This window comes from Neltuma alba, unplaced genomic scaffold (genome assembly GCF_004799145.2).
Source record: "Neltuma alba isolate B1F8T4 unplaced genomic scaffold, ASM479914v2 tig00011698_pilon, whole genome shotgun sequence".
Taxonomy (NCBI): Eukaryota; Viridiplantae; Streptophyta; class Magnoliopsida; order Fabales; family Fabaceae; genus Neltuma; species Neltuma alba.
In genome coordinates, this window is record NW_021636335.1 from 298,895 (window position 1) to 312,414 (window position 13,520).

At 36.0% G+C, this 13,520-nt stretch overlaps 1 protein-coding gene across 1 annotated transcript; it reads right to left on the reverse strand.

Moving 5' to 3' along the window:
• Positions 1-12,678: 12,678 nt before the first annotated feature.
• On the reverse strand, positions 12,679-13,419 carry LOC114716893 (uncharacterized). The gene has a single exon (XM_028901960.1). It carries the CDS (start codon positions 13,417-13,419, stop codon positions 12,679-12,681), a length of 741 nt encoding a protein of 246 aa, XP_028757793.1.
• Between the last annotated feature and the right edge of the window lie 101 nt (positions 13,420-13,520).

Genomic DNA, 13,520 nt, shown 5'->3' on the forward strand with positions numbered 1-13,520 from the left:
GTGGAATGAATGCACTGTCTTCACACTGACTAAAAACGTGAGACTAACCAAAGGTCATTACACGGATGATGTAGATGCAGTAACAAAATTTTCATAATGGATTATTTCTGTTGGTGATGGCATTGTTGACGTTGAACTTGACACAGAAGATGTTATTACCATACTTGGAGATTTGTTATTGTTCTCTTTAGGGAATCCTATGGATTGCATTGTTGACAATACATATCCAAATTTGGTTTGACCACCTAGGCGATGGGTCTTGCTTCAGGGATCGTGCTATCCTAACAGCTATATTATCTGTTGTTTATGATGATATTAACAATGAAAATTTAGATATCATTTGAACGGGGTATTTTCACTTCATAATTTTATTTAATGTGCTGCCTAAATATTTGTTCAAATTTCATGGGAACACACATTTGATTTTATATCATATGTCTGTACTTACAACTTTTATTTTTTCAGCTGTTTATCTTCTCAGTTTTCAGTATAAGTAATAATTTTAAATAGAGTATGCTACTGGCCTATACAATTGTCTGATGAGATTAGGGCTAATTATTAGATTATTTAGAATGGAGTGCTGGGTGACTAATCTCTACATTGACAATGGTTTGATTCTTAATTTTTTATCATTTAAAGGAAATAAGTGGGAGGTGGTAGGATGGAGAACACCAAGTATTGTGTATCTTTCCATTTTCTGTGTTGATGAAAAGGAATCAAACATTCTTCCATGCATTAGATTTTCTTTGTCTATACATATCTTCCCCTGTAATTATTAACTAAGACAATATCATATCAGGCTCAAACATTATATTTTTCCTCTGTAATTATTAACTGTCATGTTATGATATGACACTATTGCATCCATTGTCTTTCAAATGCCTAACCATTTTATTTTCATTTGGTTTTTTATATGGTAAGAGAACATATTACACCTTGCATCGTGCTGGCCTTGTACTAGTTTGAAAAAAAAAAAATACTCTAGTTAACTCGCCTCTGATGTTCCAGTCCAACTTCTCCTGGTTCACACACCGTCCGACGTTGTCGGTCTCACTCATCAACTGCCGTTTATAGCCCACTCAAGACTTCAATGTTGTTTCTCTGAATTTCAGATTTCAGAGTAATATATTAAGAATTATTGGGTGTTGTCAAATGTCATATACATCCACAAACTAGGTGGTGAGCGTAAAAAATGTACATTATTTATGTATTTGGTGGTTGATTTAAAATCAAAAAGTGGAATTCCAGGTTTAAAAAACCAGAAAAGTTGAATTTTTTTTAAAAAATAAACGAGTAAATAAAAAAGATTGGAAGTCGCCGTCATTAATCATCATGAGGTAAAAAAAAGTCAGCAGCTAGTTTATTTTTGTATCATTTTGTTAAATGGTAATCCCCTCCAGTTCACGTGGAAAATAACAGACGAAAAAACAAATAAATATTCTTAAAATATTAAAAACCCAAATTAGTATTCTAATTTAATTTTTCTGATTCGGAACAAAATTACAAAAACACAAAATATTAAATAATCCCCCGGTTCTTAATATAAGGCCTATTTAACTAATTTGATTAGATTAAAGAAGTTATGTAAGTTAGTTAATTATAAGAAATATGATACGTTTTTCCTAAAACACCATAATTATCTTTCTTAATACTCTCTTTTCCTCCTCTACTTGATCTTGGTTAAGGGAGTATCCATAGGGATAATTTAGAGAAAACTAATAAATATGAGAAATGGGTCTTATATTTAAGATCAAAACCAATTCAACAATTAGGTCTTATATTAAGGACTAGAGGAGTATAATGACAAAAGAAAACCTCACCATGAAAGGAAAAGATGAAAAATGGAAGGCATAGCCAAAGCAAATAGGGATAAAATCTTAAACACGCAGAAGGCAAATGAAATAAAGACAGGAAGCAAATTACAAATGAAAAAAAAAATCTGAGGAAAAAATGAAAATCACATGATTCATCCAAACCAAATATTTTTTGCTTTTAATTCACCAAATTCGTCCATCATGGGCTTCCAGCTATGTAATATTGAAGTCGACAGCTAGTTGCCCGGCATCACTAACTCATCATATTTGTGTATTTGTATGCTTGTGTGCGTTTAAATTATATTAAATAAAAAATAATGTAACACTGAAAATAACATAAGTAAACTTGCTTTTTATTTAAACAACATAATTCATTTATTATATTTCTAAGGTTGAATCGAACAAATATTTTGTAATAAATAGAAATCAGGGTATAATATTAATAGTTATTTTTTATTTTGTTTCTAGTATGTTAATTTAGTAGTAAAAGAGGGACAAAGACCAATGAATAAAACAGTCCTTTTCCTTTCATCTAAGAATTAAGAGGCACATAATTTCTTGATTATTTGTTTTGTGTGTATCAATTTATAAAATTCTATGATATAGATACAGGGCAAATATATTCATACACATTTATTCATATGTATAATTAACCAAAAAAACCATGAAATATTATATATTCATCGACATGCATCCAGGCAAAAAGAAAAAAATTGCATGAATAAAATGTTTATGACAATTTATATATAAAATTTTTGTTCTTTTTTTTAACACAAATATTGTTAAACAAAAAATGTCAAAAAATCATGATATTATTGCAACTAACTATGATATCCATTTATTATTCTACCTTAAGACACTAATAAAAATTCTATTTTACCATTGATATTTGTGTGAATTATATTAAGCAATAGAATGAATATGTATGGACAAATGCGTTATAGGTACATAGTGTTGGGAAAACAGGCTGACTTGATTCTAGAGGGTCAATGTTTGACAAAGCCCGACTTGACTTTGTAGGTTCAAGACCAACCCGATGAGCGAGAAACCCTTATATAAATATATAAATATATATTTAATTTTTAAATAATAAAATATTAAAAATGATAAGTGGCTAATTCAAATTATAAAATAATTCTTTATATAAGTATAAAAATATTCTCTTGTCTAATTTATGTAATTTAAAGATATCAAACCATATAAAATAAATGTAGTTATTATGTAAAATCTAAATCAACCCAATTTTGAATCTCAAATTTAAAATTAAATTAAACAAACCATTTCATGAAATTCAATTCTGAAAAAAAAAATAACTAGATATTTGTAATATTATCAAGAATGTAAAAAGTATCAATAATATTCACATCATGAATAATTTTTAAAAAAAATCACAAAAAAGAAGCTATAAATTTGTAAACACCAAATAAGGAATGTTAACAAAAATTTGTTATTATTTGTAAATTCAATATTATCGACACCAAATTACTAAATCTGATTTGGGATTTAGTAACTTTTATTTTTATTTTTATTTTTTTGTCATTCTCCCATTTTCAAAATAGGCTCGTTTGCCATTTGAAGAGTCCCCCCCCCCTTTTTTCTGTTACAAACTTTTTTTCTTTTTGAGCTCTGGGTTTGTTATGAGCTATTTGAAGATTGGAATCTTATCTCTCACCATAGCAATTCTCGAACCTAAATAGGCTAACCTTACGAGCACTGCTCTATATATGGTATATGTACGCAACCTGCCGCATTTTATCTGACGACTTTATTAGACATTGGTTTCGGTTTAATGATATGATCAACTGTGCCCATAAACACGTCTGAACACAAAGGCGAAGTTAAAAATTTTGCATAGACCTCAAATTTATACAGTAAAGGCCCAAGTTTTTATTAGAAATTAATTTGAATTACATAATACTAACACATTCTTTGAATATTTTTCAAAAATTAAAAAAAAACTAAAATGCTTGAGTATGAGAAAACATTTAAAAGAGTAGTTAGTCAGTTACCTTCAATTGTGCTCATCTTAATCTACTTCATTAAAATTAATTTTAGATGATCTAGATTTAATTCAAGTATTTTTTTAGTTTAAATTATTTTTAATTTTAACAGTTACAAAATTTAAAATAAAAATAAACTAATAAATGATAGGGGAAATTGCAAATAAAGACCCCCAGTATATAAAATGGCAATCAGGGGCCCTGAATTTGAGAAATTGCTCCAGAGGACCTGGTCCCAATTTGCAATTATGAAATGTGTGTTAAATGGCTGAAATGCCCCTCACTCATTTGAAAAAAAAAAACCTGTCCGCGCTCTCCTTCCCCCCAAAACGCACGATAACTTCCTTTGTATATCCCCCCGGCCATTCTTTGCGGTCTGCTGTGTTTATTTGTGCGCAAGAGTTTGTTTCCATTTTGTGGCAAGAGGAGTATTGTGTGAGAGAAGAGTGTATTTGTTGTGGGAGAGGAGAACGGAGTTGTGCTGGAATAGTGATCTATCGGCATTATCAAAGGCAAGGGAGGAGGTAGAGGCATCGTGATAGTCGTGTGTGGCTATCAAAGTTAACAGCGGCATTTGGCGACAAAATCTGGTGGTAAGTTTCAAACTTTGGTTTGTTTGTGTTCGTTGCTACCTGTGTGATACATTAACGAGAGGGAAGGGAATGCGTTTAGGGCAGGAACGTATATATATGTTTTTTCTGTTGAATATGCTGTGACTGATTGGCGAAAAATGGTTATCTATGGAAGAAGATGGGCGAATGGGTTTGTGTGGGAAGGGAATTAGAAGATTAGTTAGGAGGATGACAAGATTAGTTTGGAAAATGACGACACTTGAATGGGTAAAGTGCAAATTGAATTGGTTAACTATTAATTGATCTGAAGAGATGTTAAAGTGATAGTGTCGTTTAAAATGACAAAATTGAAGTAGGGGGATTGACAGGTTGATAATGCAAAATAAGAATGTGTAATTGACAAGTTGGTAATAGAAAATAACAAGTTGAATATAATGAATAATAAGTTATTGAGCAGTTGGGAATAAGAAGGTTGCCATGGGTTCCTAACAAGTTAACAATAGGAAATGACAAGTTTAAAAATGAGTGGAGAACTTTATAATGTAAAATAACTAGTTGATAATTGTAAATGACAAGTTAATGATGAGAAATAACAAGCATGAGAAGTAGTTGAGAATAACAAGTTTACTTTGAGAAATTAACAACTTGCTTATATGAAATTACAAGTTCATGTTTCGAAATAAGAAGTCAATGGTGGTGATGTAAGAAGGCTGTTGGTTACAGAATAGGTTGTTAACAGAGGTGATAGTTAGTTAGTAAATGTGGTTGTGAAGGATTGTATGTTGAATATTTTGCAGGAAGAGGAAGATGGCATCAGAAGGAGCCTCTGGATCAAAAAAGGCACACAACGGTTGGTTGTTATTCAGAAATGAGTTTATGGCCACAATAGCTGACCTTGACATGACAACCAAACAAAAAAGAGATGCTGCGTCAAATGCATGGAAAGCTCTGGCCGCTGAAGAGAAGATGAGGTACACCGAGGAGGTGAAGAAAAGAAGGCCACAAAAGGGAGAAGAGGAGAAAAAGAAACATGTCCCATCATTTCTAACCCGAGTGTCCCTGAAGGGATTAAGAAAATTACTGCACTTTGTGAACAATAATGAAGACTTAAGGGAGAGGGTTGAGAGGATGGGCTTCAGGAGGCTGTTGAAGGTTGGATTAAAGAGACTACCCCGTGATCTCATCGTGACCATGCTGAGATCATATGACCCGCCAACGCATCAATTTACAATCAGGGGCAAATCAGAGGAAATAGGAGTAGAAGATGTTGAGCAACTGCTAGGAATCCGTCACGGTGGGGAGGAGGTGAAAACTAAAGTTGATGAGAGTGATGCTATGTATCAGGAGTTAAGAAATGGATATCGAAAAGTGTCATTCAGCAAAATACTAAAAGACATTGTTTCAGGGGAGGAGGATCACAGACTCGAGTTTTTATTTGTGCTATACACCCTGGGTACTTTTCTGTGTCCGAATTCAAGCTCAGAAGTGAGTGAGAAGTTGGTTAGAGTCATGCGCTGCACAATGGATGACTTTGGAAAGTATGATTGGGCTACCTATATTATAAAGGACCTCTGGAAAGAAATGGGAGACTATGTCAAAGGGTACAGGCGGGGCAATGAAGGGCAGGGGAGCAGCATTGTTGGTGGCTGCATATACTTACTTCTGGTATTACTATTTTATTTGTCATTGTGTTTGCATTTGATTACCAATGTGCATAACGTTAATGTTGTATATATGTGGCTGGCTTGCAGCTTTCTTTTGGTGAGAATTTTAACCTGAACACGCCTGTTGGCCGAGAGTCCACTACTGCAATTGAATACTGGACTGATGAGAAGATAAAAGAATTGGCCAGCAAGGAGAGGAAGAGTGTTAGGGGAATTATGTATGGAGGAAAAGGCAGTGAAGCTGTGACAGGGAAAGAAGAGAGGATAATTGTAGAGTTTTTGGACCGGGTATGTGGTATAATTGGTAAACTGAAGTTTTTATTTCGTAACCTGAACTTGTTATCTGCCATAGTATTGTTGTCATTTCCTATACTGAAGTTCTAATTTGCTATAGTGACATAGAGCTTTGTCATTGTTAAGTTGTAATTTGGCAAACTTAAGTTGTTATTCGTAATACTTATGCTGTGATTGGCCATATTGAACTTATCAATGGGTAGACTGACTTGTGATTTTGTATATTGAACTTGTCATTCGGTATAATCAACTTGTCATCTGCGATACGTGAGTTGTGATATGGTTTACTGAACTTGTCATTCGGTATAATGAACTTGTCATCTGCCATACGTGAGTTGTGATATGGTTTACTGAACTTGTAATTCTGTATAATGAACTTGTGATCTACCATACCTGAATTGTAATTTGGTTTACTGAAGTTGTCATTCGGTATAATGAACTTGTCATCTGCCATACGTGAGTTGTGATATGGTTTACTGAACTTATCATTCGGTATAATGAACTTGTCATCTGCCATACATGAGTTGTGATTTTGTTTACTGAACTTGTCATTCGGTATAATGAACTTGTCATCTGTCATACCTAAGTTATGATTTTGTTTATTGAACTTGTAATTCTGTATAATGAACTTGTGATCTGCCATACCTGAATTGTAATGTGGTTTACTAAGGTTGTCATTCGGTATAATAAACTTGTGATCTGCCATACCTAAGTTGTGATTTTGTTTACTGAACTTGTAATTCTGTATAATGAACTTGTGATCTGCCATACCTGAATTGTAATCTGGTTTACTGAACTTGTCAATATGTCATAGTGAAGGTGTCATTTCCCATAGTGAACTTGTTGTTGTATATACTTACTTGATTAATGTCTTTTACATGCAGGAGCTGAAGAAGTTACGTGAGCGCCTAATGAAGAGGATAGAGGAAGGGCAAAAGATGCTAATGAAAATGGTGGATGAGGAGTTGGTGAAGGTGCAAATCCCAAGACAGGGAGATGGTGGGAAGGGTAAATCAAGAGGAAAGGCTCGGGTTGAGACAGTGCCTACAAATAGAAGTGACTCTGAAGATGATGAGGAGGAGAGGCACAACAATGATGACACAACTGAGGAAAAGGAGAAGGATGAAGTAAGCAGTGAAGATGGAGACAGTCATGGGAAGGGCGACACAGAGAATGACAGCGACAATGAAGAGATGGAGGAAGAGGGTCAAGGGGATGGTGATGACAGGAGCGAAGGGGAGAAGGAATACAAGGGTGATGCAAAGGGTGACATACCTGCAGCCAGTCCCCCTAGGGAAGTGTCACCCACCATTGAAGGTGATGAGGCAGAAGGTCACTCACCGATGGAGGTATCCCCCCTGGCCATTGTTGAATATGTTGGGCCTGATCCAGAACCTGTATCTGTGGAGGCACTGAAGGGAATTGAAAGACGACGCGCAGCGGAAAAAAACAACTCGAAATTTTAAAACTTTCAATCCCTTTCCCAGATCTACCGATCGCGTTTAAGTCAGGTAGTAAGAAGCATTACCTTTAGGCGTTCGATTTCCTAGTGACTCGATGATTCGGCCGTTCAGGATGCTTCTGCTCGCCTCCTTTGTCGTTCGAAGTCGACAACTCCGGTTGGCTTCCTCTACCGGTATCCACACGAGTAGCCCTCAACCTCGAACGACGTGCTAGCGTCTATGTTCGTCTAGGGTTTTCAGAGAATCCGTCCACTCTTATCTCTCTTAGGCCGTCTCTTATCTGTTGGTCCTCTCACGCTAAAACCCTAGCTCCTCATATCAAATATATAGGATGCTATAGGTTTAATGAATAATATTTAATTTCGAAATTAACTCTAAATTAATTCCGAAATTAATACAATATCAAATATTGCCTAATCAGATAAGAGAACAATTAAATAAATATGGTTTAAATTAAATCCGTCTCACAGATTTAATTCACCTATTTATTTAATAAAGAGATGACGGAATTAATTTATATATATTTAATTTATCCTTATAAATTAAATCTAACAATTAATATCTCTTATATTTATATATATATACGAATTTATATATATATACACGTCCACCCTATATTATTCATTGAATCTGGACATATCTTAGATTCAATGAATCTGGACATCATAACTCGTGTTGGGCTATTTTGTGTGCGACCCTATAGGCCCATATAAAGTTGGCAGTGGGCCATTAACTATAATGACTCACAAGTCGTAAGCGGTCTCTAGCAAGACATCACGACTACCCAAATCATTTGAGGATCATTGAACGATGCAACGTTTCATACAACCATATCACGTCCCTTTTGTCACACGACATTTTGGTCATGGATGAGACATGGAGAACGTCATCCTCCTATTCATGACCGTTACTTTCTCGATCCCTGAGTAGTCTGAGTATAGAAACGGAACTACCTTTCTATTATAGTATGGCTATACATTTCTCAGACTCACTCATCGAGGGGCCCAGTAATGTCTCTCTACGAATGTGAGGGACAAATTCCATCTTGACCATTCACATTCCTCCGCATGAAAAAACACTAAGCCTGAACATAGTCTTTATGATCACTCGGTCAAAAGTGACTTTTGACTAGGTCAAAGCTAAGCGTTTCTCATGTAGGAATCCATGATGATCTCAGGTCAAAGGATATAGTGACATGGTTTGTATATGAGAGAAGCTTATGACTTAACCCATGCAGCTCTCTCTTAGCGGGTCGGTCCAACACCTTGTACTCTTACATGTGCCTATGACTTTAATTTATATCTCTATATATCTTTAAAGTCATACTGGTCTTAGTCTTATTTCATCTGTGCTTCCACAGAGATGACCGACCAGGGACATTTAGGATAAACCATGAGTTATCCAAGGATAGTCATCACAGTAAACATGCAAATAATGTGATAACGTAATTAATAAATTCATAAATTAACAATGTTCAAAACATAATGATTGGCCCCTAGGGCACAATTTCCAACAGGCACAACAACTAAGGAGATCTACTAGGGTTCGGTTCAGCAAGATCAAGTCTCCTTGGTTGGAGTTGAAGGCACAATCAAGAGTGAAGAGGCCTATGAAGCCCAAGGATATTTTTTTCAACTTAGTCAGTCGAGCTGTCAAAGGTGATGAGGGTGAGATGTAAGTGAAAATTTTTGCTTATGTGATCTTATTTGTTGACTACATGTTAACATAACACATCTAGTAACTCACTTGAATATGTTTCAGTCCTTTGATCAGAATATTTGATGAAGACATCCCCCGACGGTTGCTGCATTCGCTTGGTGGAAATAACAGGGTGAGTAACCGAGTGATGTCATTGGTCTGTAAGGCTTTGGTGCAAGAGCAGCAGGCAGTTGAAGGCCGAGTTAGGAGGCATATATTTAATGCAGACTTCATGGTGAGGTTTCTGTATTACTAATAGGCTTTGTTGATTTACAAGATTGGAAATGAAAATGACAGAATAAAATGTGTTACAGTGAATAAGAACTTGGTTTTCTGCATTTCACAGGCCATAATGACCCGTGATCCAACTCGTTGGGATCCTAACCAGCATGCACGACAAATACTTCCGCATTATGTTGGCTACAACATAGGTGACTGTGACTTGATTTTGGGTCCTGCTCTAGTTGGGGAGCATTGGTTCTGTTTTGTATTCGAACCAAAGACCCAAAAGTTTAATGTCCCTGATTCCATGCGAGCAAGTTTACAGCGTAAGAAGACCACCTCCAAGCAGAAGAAGGCAGCCACATATGACCCCCAAGAAATGGCCATCACCGGATGTGTAAGATGTTACTGACCTGTGCATGTTAGATAGGGAAATGACAGTTTTATATTATTATCCTTTTGATGAATATGGCATATGTGCAGAGGGATCGGTTTGAAGACATACTTCACATGGTCAAACTAGATTTTAGTGATAACTTGGAAATTGTCTGGCCTGATGTACCACAGCAGAAAAATTTGTGAGTGTTGACACCCTACTCATGTGATATGTTATTTGGCTGTGTTGGTTTGAGGAGCTGAAACTGTTAGGGTGGTGTTGTGGGCAGGAGGGATTGTGGTGTGCATGTGCTCATATGGCTCAAGAAATGGGAGCCTGATGTTTCCCTTGAATATACCGAGGTATTGACATTACCTTATTTATTGTGCAATCAAGAGTGACCACGTGTGACTTGTTTGGTGGTAAACTTGCTGTGCAGGCTGATGTGTCCTCTTTTCGGCGCGAGCTGATGTGGTGGCTGGTGAACCATGATGACAATGAATGCCATCATAAGGTGTATGATCTTATCTCACAACCAGAGAAGGGCCGAATGACCAAGAAGAGGAGAACGTCTTTATAGAGAGCATTTAAATTAGGCTGTGACTTTTACTAACTTTGTCAATTGATTCATTTGTTGAAATTGTATGCCAATTATTGTAATGGTTATGATATGCTTGGATTGATGGTATAACAACACTTATATTTGGAATGACAAATTTCCCTTTAGTCAGGCCAAATGGCCAATGACAAGTTTAGTACGGGTAACGACAAGTTCATTATGGCCAATGACAACTTGTGAAAAGGTTTTCATACAAATTTGTGATTCTGTATTAAAGGTGGCTAAATTTACACATTGATTCACGGAATGAGAGGTTGATAAAGGAAAATGACAAGTTGACAATGCCAAATCACTAGTTCCCAAGATGTTTTCATGCAAGGGAAAATTTTTGTTCCAATTAGTGGAATTCCACTTACGACAATCACAGAATGACAGGTTCACTAAGGAAATTGACAAGTTGACTAGTGAAACTTACAAGTTCCCATAAGGTTTTCGTGAAACCAAGATTGTCTGTTGAGATGAGTGGATTCCCACTTATGATAATCACGGAATGACAAGTTCACTAAGGAAATTGACAAGTTGACTCGGAAAATTTACAAGTTCCGATAAAGTTTTCATGAAACCGAGATTGTCTGTTGAAATTAGTGGATTCCCACTTATGATAGTCACGGAATGACAAGTTCACTAAGGAAATTGACAAGTTGACTTGGGAAATTTACAAGTTCCGATAAAGTTTTCATGAAACCGAGATTCTATGTTGAAATTAGTGGATTCCCACTTACGATAATCATAGAATGACAAGTTCACAAACGAAAGTGACAAGTTCACTATCGAAAATTACAAGTTCGAATAATGTTTTCATGAAACAACTGGATTTTCACTACTGGTGAACACAAAGTTACAACTTCAGAAAGGGAAATGACAAGTTTATTATGGAAAATGACAATTTCCCAGAAGGTTTTAATACATTTTCATACTTTTGAAGACAGTGATTACATTGCACATTTCCAAGAGCAACCACTTCTAATCAATGCAGAATGACAAGTTGACATTGCCAAATGAAAACTTTACTATGGCACATGACAAGTTCCTATAAGGTTTTGACACATTTCGTTTTCTGACAGCAGCCACTTCTGATAAACATGGAATGACAACTTCATATTGCCAAATGACAACTTTACTATGCCACATGACAAGTTCCTATAAGGTTTTGACACATTCCATTTTCTGACAGCAACCACTTCTGATAAACACGGAATGACAACTTCATATTGCCAAATGACAACTTTACTATGCCACATGACAAGTTCCTATAAGGTTTTGACACATTTCGTTTTCTGACAGCAACCACTTCTGATAAACACAGAATGACAACTTCATATTGCCAAATGACAACTTTACTATGCCACATGACAAGTTCCTATAAGGTTTTGACACATTTCGTTTTCTGACAGCAGCCACTTCTGATAAACATGGAATGACAACTTCATATTGCCAAATGACAACTTTACTATGCCACATGACAAGTTCCTATAAGGTTTTGACACATTCCGTTTTCTGACAGCAACCACTTCTGATAAACACGGAATGACAACTTCATATTGCCAAATGACAACTTTACTATGCCACATGACAAGTTCCTATAAGGTTTTGACACATTTCGTTTTCTGACAGCAACCACTTCTGATAAACACGGAATTACACTTTGCACATTTCTGACAGCAACCACTTCTGATGACCATGAAATTACAAGTGCACAAAAGCAAATGACAACTTAACTATGCAAAATAACAAGAAGTGACAAGTTCTTATTTCTTTCACAACAACAAGTTCTTTACAACATTCAATGACAAGTGCACATTAACTTACATCTTCCACTTAATGTCCCTTTGTCCCAAACATAGAAGTAACAAAAAATATATGTGCACATCTACTAACATCCTGCTCCCAAAAAAATTAAGAAGGATGAACCCTATATGTGCCAAAAAAATTAGTTGTCCCATTTGTAAGTAGAAGTCAACTTGGGTTAGGATTTTTGCATGTCCTCTTTGTATGTCCAGGATGAAGACATCTAGTGCAATGATATATTTTTTTGTTGTGGAATTTTGATTCCTTTCTATTTCTTCTTGGTCTTCCAGAAGGCCTAGCAGTGACTGGAGGTAAAAGCAAGGGTTGAGCAGTAAGATTCTCAAACGTATAGTCATTCAGGTGAGGCATATCAATTGTCACTACTGGAACCATGCTCCGGGCATAGATTTTTTCTTGGGATGAACGTTTGTAACACTCTTCAACATAATCATAAACGTTTCCCCCTATGATCTTAATGGCTGCATAAGCATGTGAGCATGGAATCCCTAACATTTGCCAAGTTCCACAGCTACATTTGTGTAGGCCAAGGTCCACTCTTTGGTCTCCACGTGATGTGTGCATGCATATTCTTCCCCCTCCATAATTCTCACAGTGCATGTACCTACCGAAATACACATGCTCCAATACTTTTGCCTCTATTTTTGGCCCAACGCAATTACTCCACTTAGTCATTGCTGCATATGATGCATGCATCTTTCTTGCTACTTTCTCCCGGTGCTCATGGATCATTTGGGCCACGTTATGCTTCCTCTCCCTTACCATCCAAGCATTAAAAGATTCAGCTAAATTAGTTGTTATGTTGTCCCACCTTCTATATGGGAACTTGCTTAATGGCCACCTATCCACATCACCTTGATTGATAACCCACTCATATAACTCATGAGACATGGTTCTGAGATCATCCAGCGCATGATCAAACTCATCCGCAAGTCTTGCATAAGCCACTTTATCCAGTACCTTTAATGCATCTTCCTTTGAATTTTCACTTG